At 50.0% G+C, this 24634-nt stretch overlaps 1 protein-coding gene across 4 annotated transcripts; it reads right to left on the reverse strand.

Moving 5' to 3' along the window:
* Positions 1–263: 263 nt before the first annotated feature.
* Positions 264–24415, reverse strand: L3MBTL2 (L3MBTL histone methyl-lysine binding protein 2). 4 transcript variants are annotated; one of them, XM_037390584.1, is made up of 17 exons: positions 24338–24415; positions 17392–17653; positions 17011–17144; positions 16544–16667; positions 15479–15558; positions 14429–14546; positions 13931–14065; positions 13163–13251; positions 11301–11532; positions 10491–10570; positions 9787–9891; positions 8254–8401; positions 5792–5874; positions 3835–4069; positions 2997–3062; positions 1930–2052; positions 264–1069 (listed from the first exon to the last, which is right to left on the reverse strand). In XM_037390584.1, exons 2-17 carry the CDS (start codon positions 17615–17617, stop codon positions 960–962), a joined length of 2088 nt encoding a protein of 695 aa, XP_037246481.1. In that variant the 5' UTR covers positions 17618–17653; positions 24338–24415; the 3' UTR covers positions 264–959. The 4 variants fall into 4 exon arrangements, with proteins under 4 accessions (XP_037246481.1, XP_037246478.1, XP_037246482.1 ...); XM_037390581.1 differs by lacking the exon at positions 24338–24415 and adding an exon at positions 19713–19784; XM_037390582.1 differs by lacking the exon at positions 24338–24415 and adding an exon at positions 19719–19790 and having other exon boundaries at positions 960–1069.
* Positions 24416–24634: the final 219 nt, after the last annotated feature.

Below are 24634 nucleotides of genomic sequence, written 5' to 3' on the forward strand. Positions count from 1 at the left end.
TGTTAGAGTTTTTCTCTAAAATGAGAAACGGCATCCCCTGCCTTAAGTTAGCTAATGTGCTCTTGTGATCTTCAGCCCTTATGCAGAACTGGCAAGTAGACAGTGGCGAGTGCACAGAAAAACCCTATTGCATGCGTCAAAAATAAACCCCAAACCCAAACCACCCCAAAACATAGTTATACCTACCCACTTCTTAAAGGCCTCTTCTCCCATCTTGGCTAACCCTGGTATTTTGGTGACCTGCAAAGCAATACACAAGCCTCTGGCCTCTTCCTCAAATTCAAGTTTAATTCACAGGGCTTTAGGGTACAGATTGTAGATCAAATTTACAGTAGGAATGCTAAAAAATTAAAAATTCTAACTGTGCACCATGGCCTCTGCAATTCTAGGTTCAAAAGCAAGAAACGATGACACTTAAAAAGGTCTCTTGCTCTCTCAGGAGGCATCATCATCCCTTTTTGGTTTTTTTTCCACCTCTTTCCACTCTTCCTGTCCTGACTTGCAGGGCCTAGACCAGCGAGCACAGCCTGTGTCCTACGGGGGCAGCTGATTTCCTGACACATGTGACCTGCACACATCATCTCAGACTGCAGCTCACCGCCTCCAGCCACAGCCATGAACCCAAACTGCCCCTCTGTGCTTTGGCAGCCTCGTTCCCTGTTGGGAGCTCTTGCCCAGAAAGGTGCCTTCAAAGCCAGGACACACAATCCCAGCAGCCACCTTGGTCACGATCCTCAGCACGCCTGCGGCCTTTCTGGAGTCTGTTTCCCAGGGTTTCAAATTACAAGTCTAGGGTAAATTTTCTTGCACACCAGGCAAGCAGAGATGCAATGTTGCAGGGTGGTCAGCCTCAAAAGGGAAGGCTCTTCTACTCTTCTGCTTCCCTTTGCCAGGACCTTCTGCAAAGAGCCACGAGGTGAAGCGCAGGCTGCAGTGGGCAGCTGGGGGATACTTCGGGATCAGTCTGTGACCTCCTGCTTTATGCTGCTGACCGGAACAGGAAGCTCTGTGGCTCCAAACTCTGCCACTGAGGGGTCGATCGTTTCTTCTTTTACCTGCACAGCAATGACTAGCAAGAGAGAGAGGAAAAAATAAGTAAAATCAACCTGTGCTGCCTCGCTCTTCCTGCAGCCCCCCAGAACCAGCTTTGCTCATGCAGGTATTCAAATACCCCAGGTTTCCTGCCCACTTCTTGCAGGTCCTTTACCACAGGCAGACCTGTCTTGCTGGCACAAATCTATCCGTGCAGCAATCAGGACAGGACCGAACTCTGGCAGCTGCCTGCTCCCAAGAACAACTTCTCCTAGGGCCAGGGGAGGAAAAGCTAGTGTGGTCTATTCTCTACCTGTGTGGGTTCACACGGCAAATTAAACCGATATGAGCAACAGGGACCTTCATGAGGCTCCATCCCCATGTGCACAAAGCACCTTACACACCCTCCTACTCAACACCCACCAGAGTTGGAAGGTGACCCAACTGCCAGATGCTCTTCTGGTCACCACGTCTCTTGATGCTCACCACAACACGCTGTGTTCATGTGCTGTGACAGCCCTTATGGGGACTGGGATGTGACGGCACGCCTCTGACATATCCACTCGGCCTCTCCTCCTTAACTGACCTCACACAACCAGACTGCTCAGCAGGGCTGCCAGGCCCTCAGCAGGCATCAGCAGTATCAAGGTATCTGCCAAAATATGACACCAGTACTGGTGCCGCCAAACCTTCTCAGGGGAAGCAGGCAAAGGGTTTTTTCCACTCTGTCCGTCTCTGGAGGAGCAGGGAAGGCCATTTGTCACAGTACAGCCTTTCCCTGCCCGGGGGCACCTGTGACTTAATAGCCAAGAGGCAGCACAGGCCTCAGGAGGACCGGTGGCGTGCAGGGCGTACGGGAGAGTCGCAGGTGGCTGCTGGGTAGAGGAGCTTCCTTACTCTCATCAGGTGCTGGCTCTGGCAAAGCTTTGCTGGCAGCTTTTGCTTCTCGTTTCGTCTTTGTGGCAGGAGGCTTCTTGACAGTCTGCTTGATGTTGCGGGTTTTGGCAGGTAACTTTTTTCCTTAATGGAAGAGATAAAAGAGCATGGGGAAAAGTGTGTTTCTTTTCCCTTGGAAAATCAGCAACCCTGCTCCACTGAGAAACCACAGGCCAGGGACCAGCACAACTGACCAGCAAGCTACATGGTCATTAGCTGCCAACTGGTTACTTGACAGAAATGGCCTACTGGAGAAAAACTCTACAGTCATCTCAAAATATGCTCCTCCGTGTTCTCCTTCATTAAAGGCAAGGCACTTCAGCGTGTGCTTAACTTCCAGGGAGCAGGTCCTGTTGGAATCAGTCTGGAGTCAGCTTTGCTTACCTGTCTGGGTCTAGTCCTAGGCAATGGGCATGCTGGCTGCAAGGCATGCACATTGCAGCATTAACGTTTTCATTTTCAGCTGACGTTTTCATTTAGCTTGAACGTCTTTATATTCTTTAGATGTCCTTTCCTCTCCACCCCCCAGGAAGGAATTTCTTGCCTGTCTACATACGACTTGCCACAGCTACTGCAACAATGACGACAACAATGACAAGATGAAACAATAACACAGTCCAGCCCCGCTACTGGCCTCTTTGGCCATCTTAAGGCCTTCTTTCCCTCAGCACAAAGCAGGCAGGGTTGCTCTCCAGCTACCCTCCAGCTGCAGCAAACAGTCTCCCTCCGACCATGGACACAGTAGGGAAAGCAGCACAACCTCACGCCTGGAAGCAAGCGCCATCTATACCTCGGCCAACAGAGAACAGACTGCAAAACAGATCCTTCCCACACACACAGCTCTCTGCTCTTTTAGGCAACAGGGCAGTTAAGAAGGATGAAGCTGTGTTGTCAAACCCACAGCTGATTGAGGGCATCCACAGCAAGACAAGGCCTCTCTCTCCTGCTCTGACAGGACATGGACAGAGTTCCTCTAACTGGGCCCAGCCTGCGAGCGAGCGGGAGGGCACTAACCAAACATCACTCACTCTTCTTTCCATAGGGTTTCTTCTTCTTCTTGGGCACCTCCTTGGCCTTCACTGGAGTTGTGGGCTCTGTCATGGAGACGAGAGGGAAACGAAAGCCAAGTCCCATAACCAGTAGGTAACTGGGATGAAGTGACATAACCGAGAAACAAGATACACCCGTCCCCCCGAGCCAACGCCCTCTTCCCAAGACAACCAGCTGAGGGGAAAGCAAGGCTCTAGCCCAGTTGCTGTCTGTGCTTCCAGGCGAGGGCCCAGGGCGGCAGGCTGGGGCAGCACAGGGGAGAGAGGCCCAGAAGAGGTTTGGCAGGGGCAGTAAAGAAACAAGATTCCTACTTGGGACAAGAAGGAAAATATCTGCAAAGGTGAGGCAGTGGCCTCCCTGTGACAAGGGAAGGAATAAACTCTCGAAAGGGATGCTCTTACCTTTTACAGACAGAGTCAGAGAATTGATGAGAAAGGGGAGCAGGGGCCGAGCTCCCCCTGCTACCTGGCTGAGGCTGTAGGTACACTAAGTAAAAGGGAGCTGTGCAGGGATCAGACCACCTGAACTCTACCCGACTTCATCAGGAGCAATTCTCTGTTGGTGTGCAGGTGGGGGAACAGAGGGAAAACAGAGCCAACCTCAAATCTCAGGCTGACTTCTCCCCACCAGAGACTCCTCCCTCTGCCAGCTGCCAGAATGCGTGGCAGCAGAGGAAGACTTACGGTAGCCAGTGCAAATCAAGGAGACAATTTTCTTCTCCCTACAAGGCCCCCAAAAAGGAGGAGCCACTCACAGAGCAGGAAGAAGGAAACCTCTGCCTCTAGCATTAGAAACCGTAGTAAAATTTTCACTCACCTGGAACAACAGGTGGTTGAAGCTGGTAGCCTGTCAGCTCGCACCACCCCACAGGATAAATGTCTGGAGACTCGCAGTCCACCCACTGGTCATACTCATTGTCCCAGCCATCAAAATGAATGCTAAGGAGACGGTGGACTACACGCTTCACTGTGGCCACGCAGATGAGCCGGGGCTCCATCAGGTCCACTGCTTCCACCTTCATGCCTGCCTTGAAGCCATGGTTTGGGCAGTCCTGGGTGCAGAGAAAAATGAGAAAAGAAAACCCAAGGCCATTGCACTCAGTCCAAACACACATCTGGCCACCAGCACCCTAGAACAGGCTCGCCTACAGCTTAAAGCAAGCAGAGAGAGAACAAGCCCAGTCGCACAACAGGACGAAACAGTCGCGTACCAGAAAGGGGCACGCATGAACAGACCCAAGGCCAGCTGTGTCCTTAGTGAATCTTAGCCCAGCTTTTAGAAACAAGCTCCTGACCTAGGAGGAGCAGCAGGCAGAAGTTAAGGGACACCTGATCAAACTCATTAGCCTGAAATAACCCTGGGAAATCAGAAAGACCAGCACAGGCCCCAGGTGCTGCAGCAGTTTTGCTGATGCAAAACAGACCCCCTTCACCCACATGCCAGCCACATGTCCACAGGCAATAAGCCATGTAGAACCCACCAGGAGTCTGCAGCTCCAGCGAACACTAAAGAATCACAGGTCACACTCAGAAGGACCAAGATATCATTACACAAAGGCATGATACTGGCTCATCCAACCAGCCAAACACAGCCTTTATGTGGTAAGTATATACTCCTGTGCATTGGGCTCTCCTTAGAAACGCTGACTGGCAGCAAAGAGCAGCCCAGTAGAGACACTGGATGTTGTCTGTCCTGACTTCAGGAAGGGTTTTGACACTGTCTCCCATAAGATCCTCACAGAGAAGCTGATGGAAGTGTAGGCTGGATGAGGGGACAGTGTTCAATATTTTCATTAATCATCTGGATGACATGGCAGTGTTGTGTCAAACTCAGCAAGTTTGCTGGTGATGCAAAACTGGGAGACTGATATACTAGACAGTTGTGCTTCCATCCAGAGGGACCTTATGAAGCTGTAGAAATAGTCTGATAGGAACCTCATGAAGTTCAACAAAAGGAAATGTAAAGTCCTGCACCTGGCAAGGAAGCCCAGCCACCAGCACATGCTGGGGGCCAAGTGGCTGGAAACCAGCTTGGCAGAAAAGGACCTAGGGGTCCTGGTGGACACCAAGTTGAACATGAGCCAGCAATATACCCGTGGGACAAAGAAGGCTTATGGTAACCTGGGCTGCGTTAGGAGGAATCTTCCCAACAGATCAAGGGAGGTGATCCTTCCCCTCTACTCAGCACTGATGAGGCCACACTTGGAGCACTGTGTCCACTTCTGGGCTTCCCGGTACAAGAGAGACACGTACATATTAAAGAGAGTCCAGCAAAGGGCCACAAGGATGATGAGGGGACTAGAGCATCTTTCACACGAGGAGAGGCTAAGAGAGCTGGGACTGTTCAGCCTGGAGAAGGGAAGGCTCAGGGGGGATCTTATTCATACGTACAAATGCCTGAAGGGAGGGTGCAAAGATGGAGCCAGTCTCCTCTTAGTGGTGCCAGTGACAGGACCAGAGGCAGTGGGCACAAACTGAAACACAGGAGGTTCCCCCTGAACATCAGGAACCACTGTTTTTTACTGTGAAGGCAACTGAGCACTGGCACAGGCTGCCCAGGGAGGTTGTACATCTCCACCCATGGAGATATTCAAAAGCTGTTTGCACATGGTCCTGGGCAACCTGCTACAGGTGACCCTGCTAGAGCAGGGGTGTTGGACAAGATGATGTCCAGAGGTCCCTTCCACCTCAACCTTTCTGTGACAGACAGAGCTCTTGTGCTCCTCCTCGCTGCCTGCAAGCATCCCTACACATCCCCTCCTGGCAGCACTCACTGTGTTGAAGAGCCGTGCAGGAACAGGTCTTGACTTAGTCTTTTCCAGGTAACTCTCCCAGCTGAAGGTCTTTGCATCTTGCCCTGCAGCAGGAAGGAATGGTAAGAGGGGAAAAAAAGACAGTCATTGCACAGACCAGCCGGGGGAATCATAAAATCACAGACTCATTCAGTTTGGAAAAGACCTTTGAGATCATCAAGTCCAACTGTTAACCCAGGACTGCCAAGTCCACCACTATATCATGTCCCTGAGCACCACATCCATGTATTTTTTAAATGCCTCCAGGGATGGTGATTCCACCACCTCCCTAGGCAGCCTGTTTCAATGTTTGACCCCCCTTTCCATGAAGAAGTTTTTCCTAATATCAAATCTAAACCTCCCCTGGCATAACTTCAGGACATTTGCTCTTGTTCTCTCGCTTGTTATATGGGAGAAGAGACCTACCCCCACCTGCCTACAACTTCCTTTCAGGGAGCTGTAGTGAGCAATAAGATCCCTCCTGAGTCTCCTCCAGACTAAACCCCAGTTCACTCAGCCACTACTTGCAAGACTTGTTCTGTGGACCCTTCACCAGCTTTGCTGCCATCCTCTAAACACACTCCAGCACCTCTATATCAGTCTTGAAGTGAGGGGCCCAAAACTGAACACAGGATTCAAGGTGTGGCCTCACCAGTGCCGAGTACAGGGGGACAATCACTTCCCTTGTCCTGCTGGCCACACCGCTTTGGATGCGAGCCAGGATGCTGTTGGTCTTCTTGGCCACCTGGGCACACTGCTGCCTCACGTTTAACTGGCTGTCAACCAACACCCCCAGGTCCTTTTCCTCCAGGCAGTTTTCCACCTACTCTTCCCTAAGCCTGTAGCACTGTGTGGGGTTGTTGTAACTGAAGTGCAGGACACGGCACTTCGCTTTGTTGAACCTTGTACAACTGGCCTTGGCCCGTCGGTCCAGCCTCTCCAGATCCCTACACAGAGCCTTCCTTGCCTCAAGCAGATCAACACTCCCCGCAGCCTGGTGTCATGTGCAGACTTACTGAGGGTGCACTCAATCCCCTTGTCCAGATCATCAATAAAGATATTAAACAGAGTTGGCCCCAATATTGGGCTCTGGGGAATCCCACTTGTGACTGGCCACCAGCTGGACATAACTCCATTTGCTGCCACTCTTTAGGCTCGGCTGTTCAGTCAGCTTTTAACCCAGCAGAGAGTACACCCATCCAAGCCATGAACAGCCAGTTTCTCCAGGAGAAAACTGTGAGAAATGGTGTCAAAGGCTTTACTACAGTCCAAGAAGACAACATCCACAGTCCTTCCCTCACCCACTAGTAGGTCATCTTGTTGTAGACTGCGATCAGGTTCATCGAGAAGGCCCTGTCCTTCATAAACCCATGCTGGCTGGGCCTGACCACCTGGTTGTCCCGTACATGCCACATGGTGGCACTCAAGATGACCTGCTCCATAACCTTCCCTGGCACCGAGGTAAGGCTGACAGGCCTGTAGTTCCCTGGATCCTCCTTCCAGCCCTTCTTGTAGATGGGCGTCACGCTGGCTAACCTCTACTCTTCTGAGACCTCTCCAGTTTGCCAGGACTGTCGATAAATGATGGAGTGGCTTGGTGAGCTCTTCTGCCAGCTCCCTCAGTACTCTCAGGGAAAAAGCAGAATAGGCAGGAAGGAGGTATAGCAACTGGTTGTAAAGCAGTTTCATAAACCAGCAAGTACAGCCTGATCTTGGACATAAATCTAGTGCGCAGATTCCATGGCAGCCCAGCACTCCCCTCCAGTGGGCAAATACAGAAAAGGGCAAGCTGCAACTGAACATCCACCTCAGTCATAACCCAGACCACCGAGAAAGGTGAGGAGAAGCAGCAGGCAGGAAATACATTCAAAACACACCACTAAGCCCAATCTTTCTCCCATTAACAGGAACATCAAAGGAAGACAGAGTAGTGCTGCACAAAAGTGCTGCAACACAGAAATTCGGAGCAGACCTATTCAGAGCAGGGAAATCAGCCAGATGAGGCAGTAAACACACTCCTAGGGTGACTACCTCTCAGGATTTTGCAGAAATATTGGTCTCAGATTCATTTATACAAGAAAAACAGAGGTGACTCCTGCCACTTAAGTACTGATTCATGCAGCAATGGCTCTACTTATCCTTTCCCACCATCTTTGTCCTTTATACCTTCAATTCTGCTCAGCTTCAGGATTGTACACCTCTCTCACTGATCCACCAAGACCTAACAACCCAACCACCATTAACACTCTCTGGAGATGGTTACTTCCTTCCACAAAGTACCAAGACTTGGTATATGGGTTCCCTGAACTAGCCCTATCTCCCTGAAAAGCAGCCAGATTGGATTAATCAAACCATAAGATCCCAAACTTGATTCCTCTCAGAAAAGCACCACCCAGCAGATTCTGCATGCAGGTTTGTACCACAGGGCAGAGTCCAAATCTCACCTTTTGGAGGGGTCAGATCGATGCTGTTCTTCTGGCAGAAGTTGACAGGGAAGATGGCGTGTGAGGAGGCATGATAGCAGAACCAGTCAGAGCCATCAGCAGATGTGGCTCCATCAATGCTGATCATGAGATACCCATCCAAGAGGACCTGAGATGGGAGTGAAGGGCATAAGCATAGACCTTTGCTTGCTCTAAAGCCTCTCCACGCAAAGGATCCCCCCCAATGAATCACAATTGCCACTAGACAGTAAAATGCAATGTTATATATATGTTCCAGGGCAGGCAGTAGTTTCTCCTGATACGTTAGTCAACACAAGCTAATCCCCAAATCAGCAATTTCTGCAGGACTGGGCCAAACACTAATAACCTTGTGAAAAGGACTCAGCCATAAATGGTCAGAGCTCTGTTCTCCCTCAGAAAGAATTTATTGGCAGCCCGGAGACCCTCTACACCACCCAGGTCATGAATTTGTTACTGGACAGAAGGAAAGGGCACCACCTTCAGATTTGCCACTTCCTACAACAGAGGTCCTCAAACTATGGCCCGTGGGCTGGATACGGCCCCCCAGGGTCCTCAATCCGGCCCCCTGTATTTACAGCCCCCCCCAGCCCCCTCCCCTGCCAGGGGTTGGGGGGGGAACCGAGCAGCCGCAGATGACTGCCTGCCACTGCATCCGCGCGCAGGCCCCCTGGTTAAAAAGTTTGAGGACCCCTGTCCTACAGCAACATGACTTGTCCCATCCTGTCGCTCACTGGTATTTGGTGCCTACCAAATGTGATAGGCATGTCTGCCCTAACCTCTTCACATTTCCAAGCAATGGCTGAAGGGAACATTTTACAGACTCAAAGAGCTTTCCTAGCACCCCTCTGTCAAACCCCAAGTGTCAAAGTCCTCTGCCTGGGTTCTACAAGGGTAAACAGCTTCTTGAGGGAGCAGGAAAAGCCCAAGTCCCTGCTATCCTTTAAGACATGCAACACACCCCACTGAGGAAACCTGGCCAAACAATTTACTTCCCAGCACGAGCACAGGAGTAGAGCTCACTACCACCTCATCAGGAGACTGCAGGATACATGTCCATCTCCAGTTTCCAACATCAGTGAATGCTGCCCATGATTCCCCACAGAGAGGTCACACACAACCATTCCCCTCTCCTTTCTCTCCTCAAGGCAGCACTACAGAGCCCTCTCTTTACGCACTCCAAGAACTGCAGAACAGATCTTCCCTACTGCATGCCCAAGGGTGAATGAAGGGTGGCTGCCAGTCACACACAGTGGACAGTTAGCTTGCAGACCAAGCATGCTCATCTTCATGCTGTCCACAAAGGCACATGTAGACAACTGGTGGTCTCATCAGCTTCTCAGACCTCTGAAGTAATGCCCCAATTCCCTCCACACACCAGCTTCCTACCTCTCTTGACAGTCCTTTCCTCTCCCTCATGCAAAATCCTACCTGGTCTTACTCCCAAAGGCCCGAGGAGAAGCTGGGTTATCTCAGGTAAGCACAGTAAGACCCCCTTAGGCCCACTGAACTTACCTTGCAAACAGTAGCCACACAAATGTTGCCCAGATTCAGGGGGTCAATGGCCTCCAGTTTCATGCCTTCCTCAAACCACCCACCTTCAGCATAGACAGCTCGTACCTAAGGGAGACTCTGATATACCATGTGCTGTCAGAGGTATGGGACAGTCCCATCCTGACAGCAAACGCACCAAGTGCAAACAGGATTAGAGCATTTTTATTTAGCTCAACCCAAGTTGGGAGCGGAAAGAAGAAATGTTACAAGAAATACAAAGAGGAAGCCAAACCAATCTGTGTTTGTGTCAGCAACCTCCTGCCTGGGCTCTGGTCAGTCAACAGAGCCAGGCCTAGCACTCAGCTGTTGCTCCACAGCAAAGCAAGACTCCTCATCTCAGTCCTTACCAGTATGATCCAGCTCCTTGTCAGAACTGGTCTCAGCCATACAATTGCCTTTCCTCTCCAACTCAGAGCTCCATGCAATTGCTTGCCCCTCAGTCGAGTCCCTCAATTTGTCATGTCTTTTAGTTCTTCCATCTTTCTATTTTGACCTGCCCCTACCCAACCACAGCCTAGAGACCCCAAACACCTTACTGCCCTATAGCTGTAAGAGACAAATGTGCCACCCTCAACAACCCACACAGCAGCGTATATACCCAAGGAAGGAAGTGGTACCAGTCCTTCCTTTGCTGTGGCCAACACAGAAATACAGACTCGTCCTACCTTCTTAAACAGATAGGGGACAGCATCACAGTAAATCTTCCGGAAGGTGGGATGATTTGCCATGTCACTGCGTTTTTCCTCTGTCAGGAATGGAGCAAACAAGAGAGATAAGAAAGCCGCAGCAACTGCAGTAAGAAAACACACTGGTTATTAATTCCCCGGTGAAAGCTCAGCTGCTATAAAAGACCTAGATCAGAGACCATGAGAAGAGTAACAAAAAGAACAGGTCAGTCCCTCTACATCTTCTCATAACGTGGGCTGTGAGGCAGGGCTTGCTCAAAAGCAGATGGCTGAGCTTCCTGAGCAGTAGTGATAACACCTCTACCTGCAGCTGTAATCACCAGGGAGAGGCAGCAAGGGAGTCACAACCAAAAGGATCAGCAGGGCTCGAGTCTTGGTTTTTTATGCCAGCCTAAGCAGATCAACAATTCCTCTCTCTATAGTCCAGAAAACACAATCTGACAGCATCCAGTCTCACAGAAACCAGCATGAATTTCCTCAAGAAGACTATAAACATCTGTGATGCTGCAAACTCTGCATTCTCACACTGGGGGATAGACTACCTGCTTCAGGTAAGAAACCCTACAGTCCCACTGCCCTGACCTGTAGCAGCGCATTGCTGGGCTTTGTGTGATCCTAGCCCCTGCGTGAGATCGAGGGGGAAAAGCAGCAGACACACAACTATGCAGACTTTATCTGTCAGGTCCTGAGACAACTGCCTGGCTCCCAGCAAGTCAAGACTGGTGTCAACAGTAGAGTCCAGGCAGTTCATAGCAAATCAGAAGATGCTTGTGGTGGCCTGATCCCTACCTGTTTTCTTCATGCTGTGGCCCACTCTCCGTGACCAGCCCACAGGATGGATAAGGGGACTCCACATGTGGCACCAGAAGTCATCATCACTGTCGCCATCCTCATAGAGGAGTCTCAGTCTGCCCCCAATCACCGTGTCCACCACCGCCATGCGTGTCCGGGACACATGGTTCTTATCCACCACCTCCACCCGCATGCCCTGCCGGAACGGGTACTTCATGCTCTCTGCCATCTGCCAACAACCAACAGAGAAGGTGAGATCTGTTGTCTTCTCCAAACACTTCAGAGAACAGCTTTCCCCACAGACACGTTGGCCAACATCCTGCACTGCTCAAAGCTGACCCGGGAGACACCTCTGGGAAGGGATGCATGGGAATGGGTTCATCAGGGGGACAGGGAGCTGCCAGACCCACACACGACAGCACACTTGGGCACAGGCACCCTAAGCCTCCCCTGTCCCATGGCCCTGTAACAGCTACCCCCACCCTGGGCCAGCAGCTGTGCTCAGCCTCAGCATCTTGTGTGAATGTTCCAAGTGTGAGAAACAGGTGTCACTTCTGTTCACCACAAACTGACTGAGGAATTGTGTGCTTTTTTCAGTCTTGAAAGAGACCATAAGGGTTTCAAGGCTGGAAGCAGTTAGAAGTGTAGCTTTCCAAAGGGCAACAGGATTTTCAGTTGACTTTATCATTTTCACCTTTTCACTCTGATCAGAGGTTGAGCACATGCATCTCCAATCGCAGAGCTACTCTGCAGACTGACCCAAAGGCACAGGCACAGAAAAAGCATCACTGGCTGCTTTCTAACTGATTTTTTTGAGACCTTCACTTTGCTGATACAGCCTAGCGCTACTCATCTGCAAACACCCAAAGGTGTTTATAGAACACCCGATATTTTGGCACTGTGATCCCAGAATGCTGTGCAGCAACTAGGAGGCACAGCTCAAAACAGACTGGGACACCCAAACCAGGCTACATCTGAATCCAGAAGAAATTTTAAGGTAAGGTATTCCCCTTCCACCTCCTGTTCATGGGGTGGGAGTGGAGAAAGGTACTGACAAAATCTGTCTCCCTCTACCACTGTCCTTCCATGGTGTGAGCTCTCAGCTACAAGCTGTGACTCCAGACCAAGCAGCTATGAACATCCTGCTAACTTCCCAAGAAGCAACAAGGGAAACGTAACAACTACATCAAGGTTTCCAGCTCAGTGTCACCGGTTACCCTGCACATATGAAAACCCATCATCTGCCTTCCCGCCTGCTGTCTCTGGGACCGTCTGTCTTATCTGTGGTTTCCAAAGCTGCCAGTCACAAAAAAGCCTCTTCTCCCCGACAAGGTCTAACCTCAGTGCAGGCTACACAGAATGACTACAAGAGCTATAAAGCTGCTAGAGCCACGGCACACCTGCCTCCATGCACTTCAAGGGAGCCTGCACCCCTTTCATTGCCTGCTGGCTGCTGTACTACCGACACTGAAGGCAGAGGTTTTTGACTCTTGGAGCCATTCCCTGACACTGAAACGGCAAGGCCAGGCCAGGCTGCAGTTGCATTGGCCTCTCTTCAGTAAAAAGGCAAACCTCATCCCTAGCATTTTCCAGCAGACTACATGACAACAGCTTTTAAAGCCCATCTATGACCCAAAGGAGAAATGGTTGTCCTGACAGGGCATGGAGGCTGTGCCACTAAGCACAACATCATGACAGGTGTCTTAGGAGCCCGAGGAAGCAGTCACTGCCCCTGCCTTGCCCAGGTTTCAAGGAGGCACATAGGAGTTGCACAGATCAGAACCAGAAGAGATGTGTTGCACACATCTTTTGGCTTCGGCTTCGTTTCCACACATAAAATGACAGCCTCCCACATTTACCTTGATGTGGAAATCCACTGGGATGGTCCTGGCTCCCACCAGCTTTTTCATGAGATAACTTCTCCAGTCAGTGTACTTGGCATGGATAGCTACATATGCACAGGGAAAAAGCACATCTTTATGACTGAAGGAATTACAGCACCACACTACACTTTTCTTCCTTTTTGAGGAATTGCATTAAAAGGCTTTCTTCACGTTCAGATCCCGTACCTGCTCAGTGCTGCAAGCTTATACCCACAACTGGCTGCAAGAGATCACCGTTATAGAAAGGACCGGGCCAAGCACACACCTAACTCCACCGATTTAGATGCGGAAGCGGTATTAGAGCAAAAACATGTGAGCCATACCAAGCAAATCTCAGCTTGCCAGAATTCTGCTGAACTGCATCCCTCTCCAAATCGCTAGCTGAGCAGGGACCAGAGCCACTGGGTCCCACAGAGACACTGTCCAGGATGTAGGACCAGAAAGTTCCCCCAAAGGTTAAGCCTAGCCACTGTGCGTCAGGAGGAACAGCCACCTGCATTAGCCTCTGTCCATAGGTCTGACACCAGCTCTGCATCCAGCACGCCCAGGGTCAACCACAGTGAGATGCAGAGGGAGCAGGCCAAGCAGTCCCCAGCTTCCCAAAGAGCTAACTGTTCCTTGTAACTCAGAGCACAAATGGAGCTGCAGTCCCACATACAGTGGAAGCACCTGTCCCACTGTGCTAGGCATAAACCAAGGCTCCCCCATGCCCATGCATGTTCCGACCCCTCTCACCCCACTTACTTTGTGGTGGTACCAGGATTTTGCTGTTGATGGCACACCAGCCAATAGGGTGAATATCCACTGTGCCCAAATTGCACCAGAAGTCATGCCCAGCATCATTCTCAAAGCCCTCATATCGTAGAAGGGCCCTGTACCCTGCCAGAACAGAGCAGACAACCACAGGAAGGCATTAGAGGCCAAGAATTGCTCCTCTCCCTGTTGGGCACCACAGGCTTAGTCCCTACAGTGTGGCCTTCAGAGCTCTGCATAAGTTATCAAAGCCTCTCCAGCCATAATCAAGGCAGAACCACCCTCACAAAGAGCCCAGCAACCAGAAAAGGAACCAGATGCTGGTTTCCTCCCACCCCCACACCGTGGCATTTCCTGTTCCAAAATCTCTCAGCAGCTGCAGAGCTTCACAGAGCTGATGTTTTGCTTGACCAGCTACACTCGGCTCTCTAAATCTTCCCTCAGAGGTTAGCCATCCCCAGCTGCCAGAAATTGCATTGGGAGACATACCTACAGTCTGGATGACAGATGCAATCCAGTACACACGGCTGGGGAGCACGGCGTCACTGTTCAGCACTTCCACTTTCATACCTTTCACCACATCATCCCACTGATCAAAGAGCGGCACCTGAACGATTGAGGCAGCAATGATGGGAGAGAGATGTTGACAGAGCAGGGCTTAGACCCTCATTCTAGCTTTCAATGACATGTTTTAGGCAGCTACACTCCCACCTTAGGCACAGGCTTGCATGCCTTAGCCTTCCTATATCTGCCAACAGCTTGAAATGCAGCCAAACTGTCCCAAACATCAGGGAACACTGGGGTGTTCACAGAGGATCCCAAAAGGCAGAACATTGCATAGCAATGCTTAACTACTTCACTGCCAGCTGTCCTATTATCTTGAAGTAGCTGCTGCCATTCCTCTGTGACATCAAAATCTCTAACCATCAACAAAACTGCCACGTCTCCCTGAGCTATCCCCAAGAAAAAGGAAATTTTGTTAGTATTATCACAGATCACAACTCAAAAGGAACATAACAAGTGAGTCTTAATACACAGAGAGGCTGGGGCTGCTATAATACCTAAGAACTGCCATTCTTTCTGTACCTGCCTTGGCTACTTGGCCTGTAAGGACTGCAAAACAGTATGACAGGAACCAGACATGCTGGAGGGGCCCACATATGCAGAGTTCCTCCCTGCATTTCACCCTGGGCTGTGCTCACTCACATGAACTGCAAAGGCAACCAGGAGCTTTCTGCTACCTCCCCCACCCTCACCTCTCCCAGTCAGAAATAAATCTGTCCCCAGCCAGTACTGGGACACTACCACCAGCAGTGCTTCTATCAAGTCCCCCTCTGCTTCCTCCCCCAAAACCCCTGGTCCCTCTGTGGGACTCCCATTCTTAGCTGTGAGAAGCCCCAGCTTCTTTCCTCGCATCAGCTGGGGCTCAATAAGCAGCTCCCCAGGCCTCTCCCCACCACTCAGCACAGGAGCACAGGGGAGCTCCATGCATATGACATGCCCCGTGCACACCGCCAGGCACAGCAAGAAACAACTCACGTGTTTGAAGCAGCTGACAGGTGCTGCCTTGAAGCCGTGCTCCTGCAGGTACTTTCCCCAGTCAAAGCCCAATACGAGTGCTATAAGCAGACAGGAGAGCAGAAAATCAGGTGAGATTATAGAAAAGGCACAGAGCACTTGTTCACCTCTGGACTACAGCTTGCAGCCATATTGTGGCCTGCTCTGGGACACAGGGACTCGGCATTCCACTACATTTTCCCTGGTGGGGAACTAGATCCTATGAGCGTGCAGGGACCAGCTCCTGCAAGAGGCACAATATATTATTAATCAGTCCTTACTGTCACTTGCTCTTGAGAAAGGAGGGGCAGGAGGGGCAAGAAAAAGGGTCCAATCCAGCACAGGACTCAAGCACTCCAGGGAGAGTGGAGAATGCATCCTGCCAGTGCTAAACCACTTTGCAGCTTTGACTCTCAGCAGCAACACTGCAGGGTCATAACAGCAGCACTTGCTTCCCCAGAGGGTGCTGGGAAAATCAGAGTGAAGCACTGAGATATTAATCCCACATTTGCTCCTGATCCAAAGCTACAGCTCTGCTCCAGCAGCAGCCTGCTCAGGGCTCAATCCCTGCTGCCATTCCCTGGGGCTCACTTTTGCCCTAACACAGCAGCTTGCCGCTCCTTCAGCTGCACCAACTCAAGTTGATCAGAGTGACTTGGGTTAAATATAAATCCCCGCAGGCAGTGAGGCAGCAAATGGCTGAGAGTAGCAGAACATCTTTAAGTCAGCTTTGCCAGCAGAAGCCAGCAACTCATGAGACTGTGGCTACAGAGCATATGCTCCAGGTCAAGCTGCACGAGGAGTGAGGATGAGGCTGCAACAGTGCATGGGCAGGAACCCACCAGGGCTCTATTAGCACCGGCTGTGAGAGGGAGAGAGATGTGCCCTGTGCCCTGCCAGCCTTTGTTGGACCAATCCACACACATCATTTTAGTACAAGGCAGTATACCAGAGGGGAGGAAGGACTGTAGAGCTTAACGGCTCTTCAGGTGTCTCCATTTCTGTGGCTCCAGCAGCTGCACCGGCTCACAGCTCACCTACACTCACCATCCTGGCCTGTCAGTGTCCCATCTGCCAGCTGCCCTGTGCCTTGAGAATGGAGGAAGGCCCCGATCTTGGCTGACCAGGCTGCCTTATGCAGAACTTTAGCTTTCTTCGTTGGTGGCTTCCCCTACCAAAGAAGGAACATTAGGCCCATTAGTGGCACAGGAGAGGAAGCCAGGTCCTGCAACTGGCCAGCAGGCCATGCATCTCTTCCATGGGGCAATTTTCAGGTCACTACAATTTTTACTAACACTCACAGGAACAAGAAGAAACAGCAGGTAAAATATCAGTGTGTCTTTCCTCAGCTTCTAGGAAGCACCACCTTTCGGCTGTCATGCATTCTTTGGAGACTTCAGGCAGGAAGCCACTGGTAATGGCAGTCTGATCTTTAACTAGAGAGCAACCACCCACCCCTGTGTACAAGCACATCATGCTCCATCCCTAGGGAAGAAGGAAGAGTTTTGACTCACCTGCAGTCTGGCCAGGATGCTGGCCTTCTTGGAGTTTGACGAGTAGCTTCTGGAGCAGGAGACACTGCAGAAACGTTTGGTCTTGGAAAAGAAAGCCTCCCTGGTGCCCACAATCCCACACATCTCGCACACAGCTGAGAGGAGGAAGGCACAAAACAGTGAGCAGTTTAGGGCAGGGTCAGTGCACTATGAGGACAGAGCTGAGCCTAGGTAATCCTCATAAATATAGCAGCTCCCCCACGTAGCCCAGAAAATGCAGTCTCACTCCAGTGCTGCTCCCAAAGCATACTCAAGGTGCAGTCATACACCCTTCAGCTTCCCCAGCCCCTGCTCTTCCCATCACACACATGCTTTAGGTAGAACAGGCAGGCAGTGTAGTACCTGGCTCTGAGCCGCTGTCCTCTGTGAGTCGGCTTGTGGACAGCTGGTGCACAGGAGAGGTCGGAAGCTCTCCAGCTTCCCGGTCTGCCGCCTCATCATCACTAGATTCATCCAGACAGGAGCTGCTGTCACTGCCCATGCTGCTGTTGTAGCCCTGGAAGCTCTCATAACCCCCAAAGATGTCCAATTCATCATCGTCCTCATCGTCATCACCTTCCTCCTCCATCCGCTCCAGAGTTTTGTGGCAGAAGGTAGACACCAACTGAAAATAGACATTTTACACCACACCTCACAATAAAACTGCTTTTGTTGCTAGAGAGGGCCCTCTTGGGCTGAGGAGAGGCCTCAGGGTAAGCAATGAGTCCACAAAACAACCCCAAAGGCAGGAGTTTGAATCCCTAGCTGGGAAGCTATTACTCCTGCAGCTGGTTCCTTTACAGGCTGCATTCTGCTTCCCAAGAGGAAACAAACACCCACAGAGCTGTAGCTACAAAGAATTTGAGGAATGTGGAAAGAATGCAGGGAACTACATTGCCATCCTGACAGGGAAGACTGTGTCCTTCCTGGCACCGTCTCTCCCAACACAATTGCACAGCAGTGTAGACACCATCAAGATTAAAGCCACCACAAGCTTCCAGTGCAGAGCACAAAGCTGCACGCTCTAGCTACCATAGCTCGCAAGACCAGCACAGCTTGGATGTCAGCAGGACAAACTCGACCCTGGAGAAAGTTCGTGTTCTTTGGAAACTGCATAGTCCATAGCTGACCTCAGTTCAGAAGCTGCATCAGCAGGATGACAGAACAACGTTTGTTAAGAGTTTTTGCCTACAGCCAGATGTCTCCACAACTAAACATCATCACTAGCTCTTTACACTTGCTGTTACAGCAAGAGAGCAGAGAGGCAGCGACTGAAGAAATCCAGCGGCTGTTTCTCAAACTAGAAGAATCTTGAACCAGGCTCCAAATAAGTGCAAAAGGAGCTGGGGAGTTTCATTAGCAACTCATGAAAGAGCAGCAAGAAGTCAGCATCAGCACAGAGAGTGATGGAACAGAAAGGCAGATTGGAACAGCCACACCAGGATACAGTTGTTCATCCCAGTGGGCAACAACAAAACATCAGCAGCAAGTCCATCACCTTCCAGTGCCAAATTCCCTCTGATCCCTAGCTCCTGGGAAACAAAGAGGAAGATCAGACTTCATTTGCTGCTCTGTCCCCACATCCTCCCTGGCTTTCACACAAAACAGACCAAAGGTACCCAGGTTGTTCCCTGAAGACAGATTTGCTCTGCTGCAGATCCACATCCTCAGCCAGCATTCCTGATGTCTGAAAGGCCTGAACTCCTCAAAAAAAGCGTATTCATGTCTTTCTCACCCCTATCTGGGGGTGCACCTTCCTTCAGCTCGTAGGAAGTGAGTATCTTGTCCAGTTTGGGGCTCCCCAGTTCAAGAGAGACAGGGAACTACTGGAGAGGATCCAGCAGCGGGCTATGATGATGATGAGGGGACTGGAGCATCTCCCTTATGAGGAAAGGCTGAGAGAGCTGGGCCTGCTTAGCCTGGAGAAGAGAAAACTGAGAGGGGATCTTATCATTGTCTACAAATATCTTAATGGTGACTGTCAAGAGGACGGGGCCAGGTTCTTTTCAGTGATGCCCTGCAATAGAACAAAGGGCAACAGGCACAAACTGAAACACAAATAGTTCCATCTGAATATGAGGAAAAACTTCTTCTGAGGGTGACAGAGCACTGGAACAGGCTGGCCAGAGGGGTTGTGGAGTCTCCTTCTCTGGAGACATTCAAAACCTGCCTGGACATGATTCTGTGCAACCTGCTGTAGATGAACCTGCTTTAGCAGGGGGTTGGACTAGATGATCTCCAGAGATCCCTTCCAGCCCCGAGCATTCTGTGATGTTTTGGATCGTTACTCTTCCACCGAACGCGAATAAACTGGCGGACATGTTACAAGTTCCCTGGGCTGACAAGCAAGTTCAGCACCACCCGGAGTCTCCTTAGAGAGGCGAGGGGACGCAGAGGCCCGTCCCGCCCAGGCCAGCCCGCTCATGCCCTCGAGCACCAGCCGGCCCCCGGCAGCGGGGCCGACGGCCACGGCGGGCACTACAACACGGCGGCCAGGAGGGAGCGGCCCGGCCTCCCTCGCCCCCTCCCGGCTGCGGGCAGCCGTTACCCCGGTACCACACCGCAGCCGTTAACTCGCTAACACAGCCCGGGCCTGGCGCCCTCCCTCAGGGCACGGGGCGGCCCAGCCCGCGCCCCAAGGCTTTCCCCAGCACCCTGCGGCCCCGGCCCCCGCCGCGGCTCACCCTCACCTCCCCGCGCTCCTGCTCCATGGCCGCCCGCACGCCGCCAGCCCGCTTCACGCGCGGGGGGCACGTCCCCCCTCAGCGACGCACCTGATTGGCGGGAGCCGGGAAAAGGGAGCCAATCCTCGACGAGCTTGTTCTCGCCGCGCTCCCCGCGGGGCACCACGGGAGCTGTAGTTCTTTACCCGCCACGGTGGCGGCACGGAGCCGCCATTGGCGTTGGCGGCGGCTCCAGCCCGGGGCCGAGCTCCGCTCCCGGCTACCCGGGCTCGGCGCCGGTCAGTGCGGGCGCGCCCCGGCCGTTCTCTCAGTCCTGGATGCTTATGTAAACAACAAATTGTAAAATCTCCAAAGCCAACAAAGCCCCGAACCCCAGCCCCGCAGCCGGGTTGGATGCCTGAGAACTATCGGCATGTGGGTGGGATTGTGGCATCCCTGAAGCGACACAAGTCCCACGGAGATGCATAGCCAGAGTCTTAAATATCTTAAATGCAACCGAGAATGCACACAGCTTCCTAGAACCCTTGGAAAGCAGGCAAGGATTTGGTTGTAGATGGAATGTCTTTAGCATGGCAGGTACCCACCATCACACCAGCAATGCCTTTGTCCCACACCGCTGACATAACCAGCGTGTCACCCAGGCCGGGGGACTGTCAGTGGATGCTGGTTAAGTGCCGTCAGCCAAGCAAAGGACAGAGGACTTGCCTGTTCCCACCCTGCGTTGCCGTGTCCAAGAATCACACAGTAAATAACCCACACGAGTTAATGCTGCTGCTCCCCACGTCCTCAAATGATCAGTCTCAGCAATTTCATGCATAAATAGGTATTTTATTTAGCAATGCAAAAGAGGCCTTGAACTGTTCACTGTGCTATGCAATTGGGTTTTGAATTTTTACACATAGAATAGCTTCTTCATAGTATAAGTGCTTCTCTCCCTTTTGGCTTTTTTTTCCCCCGTGGAAAAGTAGTGTGGTCTTTGTGGAACTGGCTGCAGCATCCCTCAACCCAGCTCATTATCAAGAATAAACAAGAAGCATCTCACCCTATGTCTCTTGTATTGATTCTGCTTTACTCAAAAGGTAAGTCCCTTGGAGTTAGTTGTATATCTAATTCTACCCTTTTTATTATGTCATCACCTTCATTGTGTTGACATTGTGAAAAGAAAAAAGAAGACACACACACACCCCCGCACTGAACATTCCTACTCTGCACAGAATTTGTAAGTGAGTAGCTAAACAAGTAACGTGTGAAGCACACACACAGTTCCTCTCACACACACAGCACAGCCTTAGTTGCAGGCAACAGTAAAGCAGCACAGAAAAGGTTCATTCCAAAGGCTTATCCATGTTACAGACACACATGGATTGCTTTTCTAGACTCCAGAATCCAAAGGCTCTAACAAGAGAGTACAGCCTGTCAATCTGAATGCAAAGGAGTGTCACTATCAGTGTGACCAATGCTGAGGGTAGAGACTGCGGTCACAGCCTAATTACAGAGGGACAGCAGTGGGGACCTTGCAAAACCTACTGCACGCAACTTCATCAGCAAATTTCCATAGTGTCGTGGTCCTCCAGGTTCAGGTTTTCCAAACAGTCTTCCAGCACTGTTAAAAACAGCAAATTGCTTTTAAAGTGTTTACATAATGTAGTTGATAATGAAATAAATTATAAAGGCTGTTTTTCCCTCGCTGCATGAAAGACAACAAGGCTGTTTCCAGAAAAAGACACAGATAAAAAATTAAAGGTTCATTAAAACTTTCTACTGCAATAATCTTTCATGTAACACATTATGACCTATTGCTGACCTGCTTAGGTCACAGACAGGCTGGCTCAAGGCTTCTTGAAAGCTTAAGGAAAAATGACTTTGTGTTGACACAGAACTGGCTTTAATACAGTCCCCATCCCATGGCTGGCTGTTTGTCATTGCAGTTCTAACTAAACCCTTTCAATAAATAATAGTACTTAAACAATTTCATTTTAATTTGAATCAAATTCAAATTGATTAAGGAGTACTTATATTCTCTTTAATAATAAAAAATTTGTTATTAATCATAGTATCTTTGTCAAGCCAGCTCCTTTTGTTAGCGATATAACAGCACTGATAATCTCAAGAAACCAAAACCCAAAACTTAAGACTTCACTTTTCCTATCTCCTTCCCTACTGCTGCTGTGGGCCTGCTCTCTTGTTTTGATGCCATCCAAAATGAAAATTTTAGAAAAAACATTTGAAAAAGGCTGCTGTCAGGTGAAAGCACAGAAGGCATCCAGGATGCAATGGGAGAGATTATTCCTGCAGGACAGAGGCCAGACTGCTCTCTTGGAGCTGGTGGACACAGGCACTCAGCTCCAAGTTGTGCATCAGTGATTGTTAAAAACATAAGGTATGAAATGTTAAAAAGAAAAAGAAAAAAGGGGGAAGTGTAGAGGAATGAAGCTAGGTTAATCAGAATTGATAATATACAACTGTGGGCTGGCTTCAGGGGCAGCGGGTTGGCTGATATAGATAAGGTGCAGCTATGGCTGGTTAAGTTAAGAGGTTGGGCAGCCGAGGAGGAGAGAGCAGACAAGGAAGAGAGAGGAGGAAGAAGAAGAAGAGGAGAAGAAGAAGAAGAAGAAGAGAGAGAAGAGAGCACGTGTCCTGGGTGAGAAGAGACTAGGAGAAGGCAGCAGAGGGACTGGCATGAAGAGTATGCTGGTATGAGATGGTAAAAGACCTTGTTGCAGCTGGTAAGTTTGGAGAGTGCTGCGACACATCTAGAGAAGCTTTTTGTATTTCAGCACCAGCTCTGTCACCACAGCTTCCTTCAGGAGCACTGGCACGCTGGCTCTTTGTGCTTGTCTACCAGGACTGTCCTCTTGCCCATGCTCTGGGGTGGGGAGCAAATGCTCCAGGTCCCCAGGCTTCATAAATTCACCTGCTGCTCCTCCACAGCCTCCTTTTTTAGTTTTCTACACTCTGTCATTTCAAAAAGCTCATAAGAATCCTGGCAGTCCAAAGGCCTAGTTTCACTTCCAGCTCCAAGTGGCAGCCATTCTGGTTACAGGGCCAGTCTCCAAAATCTTGACTGCAGTGGGAAGTGGCACATGGCTTTAGTAATGCTTTTCCTTTCACTTCCCATGCTCACGCCATAAGAACTATCTCACCTGCTGCAATTCCCTTCTTAGCCACCAGCTCCTAATAATGAAACTATAGTCAAAAGTCTACACTCTCCATGCTTGGCTTTTCTACATTAAGCTTCAGCTCTACATCCCGCAAGTGCTTTTCAACCCCATCTCACTGGATCTTCTTATCAGCACTACAAGGAGTGCCCAATAAAAACACACAGAGACCAAAAAGAGTGTGTCTACTAAAAAACAAATACAAACAAACGAAACAGAGAACCATTTTGCTTCAGAAAAAAGGATGACATTCCTTTCAACCTTTCAAGGCCTTAACTATACCATTTTGGAGCTCCTAGAAATTAACTTATCTGTAAAACACTCTAATGCACAGTAGAAAACTGTATTATTTTAACCTAATTGTTTTAAGACAGCTCTCAAGACCCTTCCCCTCCCTATTTTTTTTTTTTTTTTTTTTAGAAGTTGTACATACTGGAAGGCAAGGTTTTAGCAGTATACAAGTGACATGCAACCTATGAGGAACAATCACATCATTAACAAGTCTACTCTACCCAACAGCCTTTTCCTGAGTAACTCGGGAGTAGTAGCATTTCCTTTGGCACTGAAACAGCGCATCAAGCTGCAGCCTGCAACCAGCTGCTGCTTTCCTCTGCAGCCTCTCAGGTCCTTCATCATAGAATCCCTGTGCAGCACTTATTCCATACACAAGCCTGTCATAGGGCATATAGGCAGGATCACTGCAATCCCATACAAGCCTGTGATAAAGCTCTACCAGCTCATCTTTCCTCTTTTCCATTAAAAAAAACACAAGCAACTCAAGCAAAGAGCTGGGGGTGAGAAAAATTCCTGTGACAGTCTCAAGCCATCATAATTAGATTTAATGCTTATAAAGGTCGCCTCATTTGACACCAGCGATAGGTTAGAATTAACTGCACTTCAAATTAAAATGCTTATGTAGTCTTTGGTGATTTTCCAATAAGCCACTCAGACAACTTACATCTATGTGAGTCCACATGACAGGAATCTGAGAGAAAGTCTGTTATTTACTACTTTTCCTTTTAAAAACCAACATTACATATCTGAGATACAACTGTAAAATGCTGGAGTCTGAGTGACAAGGAAGTACACTTGAGCACAAGCATTCCCATGCATGCATTTCCAATTAAAAACTCCTTAAAAGCCCGAAACTTGCACTACAGTACAATTATAAAGCTACAAAAGAACATCAAATAAAATGCTTTGGAAAATTGGTTCTCAAAAAAAATAAAGTATCATTTTTCCAAAGAAAATACTCTTCCCAGAGAACTTTTCCAAGAGAAGGCATCTGGCCCTCTACTGTTCCCATTCCACTGAGAAACTTGCTATCTCAAGTCTAAAATACTGCAAAGCCATTCCTTTTTCAAGTTAACTGGCTGTATTAAGCTAGTAGGTAAAGAAAATTTGCATTAGATATAGCACAGGAAGGTTTCTTGTAGTTTGTATTTTAACACCAGCAGATAAACTTACTCATAGGATTCATAGGGCGCAGACCCTGGGGTGACTGTCCTTGTTGCTGATTCTTCACTTGCGCCTGGGGCTGTGTCTGCATCTGGTTCCCTTGATAGGTCAGTCCGAGGGCTGCGTAGGCTCTCTCAATGGAGCTGGGGTCTATCTGACTGGTAGTGTTTATGCTGGGCGTTGTCTGCTGCCCCACGCCCACAGAGCCAGTATTTGCAAGTCCTACTGCAGCTCCGCCCAGCAGCGCTGGAAGAGACACGCCAAGTTAATCAGGACAGCAGGACGTAGCCAAAGAGGTCGGTGAAA

The sequence above is a fragment of the Falco rusticolus genome, chromosome 5 (genome assembly GCF_015220075.1).
Source record: "Falco rusticolus isolate bFalRus1 chromosome 5, bFalRus1.pri, whole genome shotgun sequence".
In the NCBI taxonomy this organism is placed as follows: Eukaryota; Metazoa; Chordata; class Aves; order Falconiformes; family Falconidae; genus Falco; species Falco rusticolus.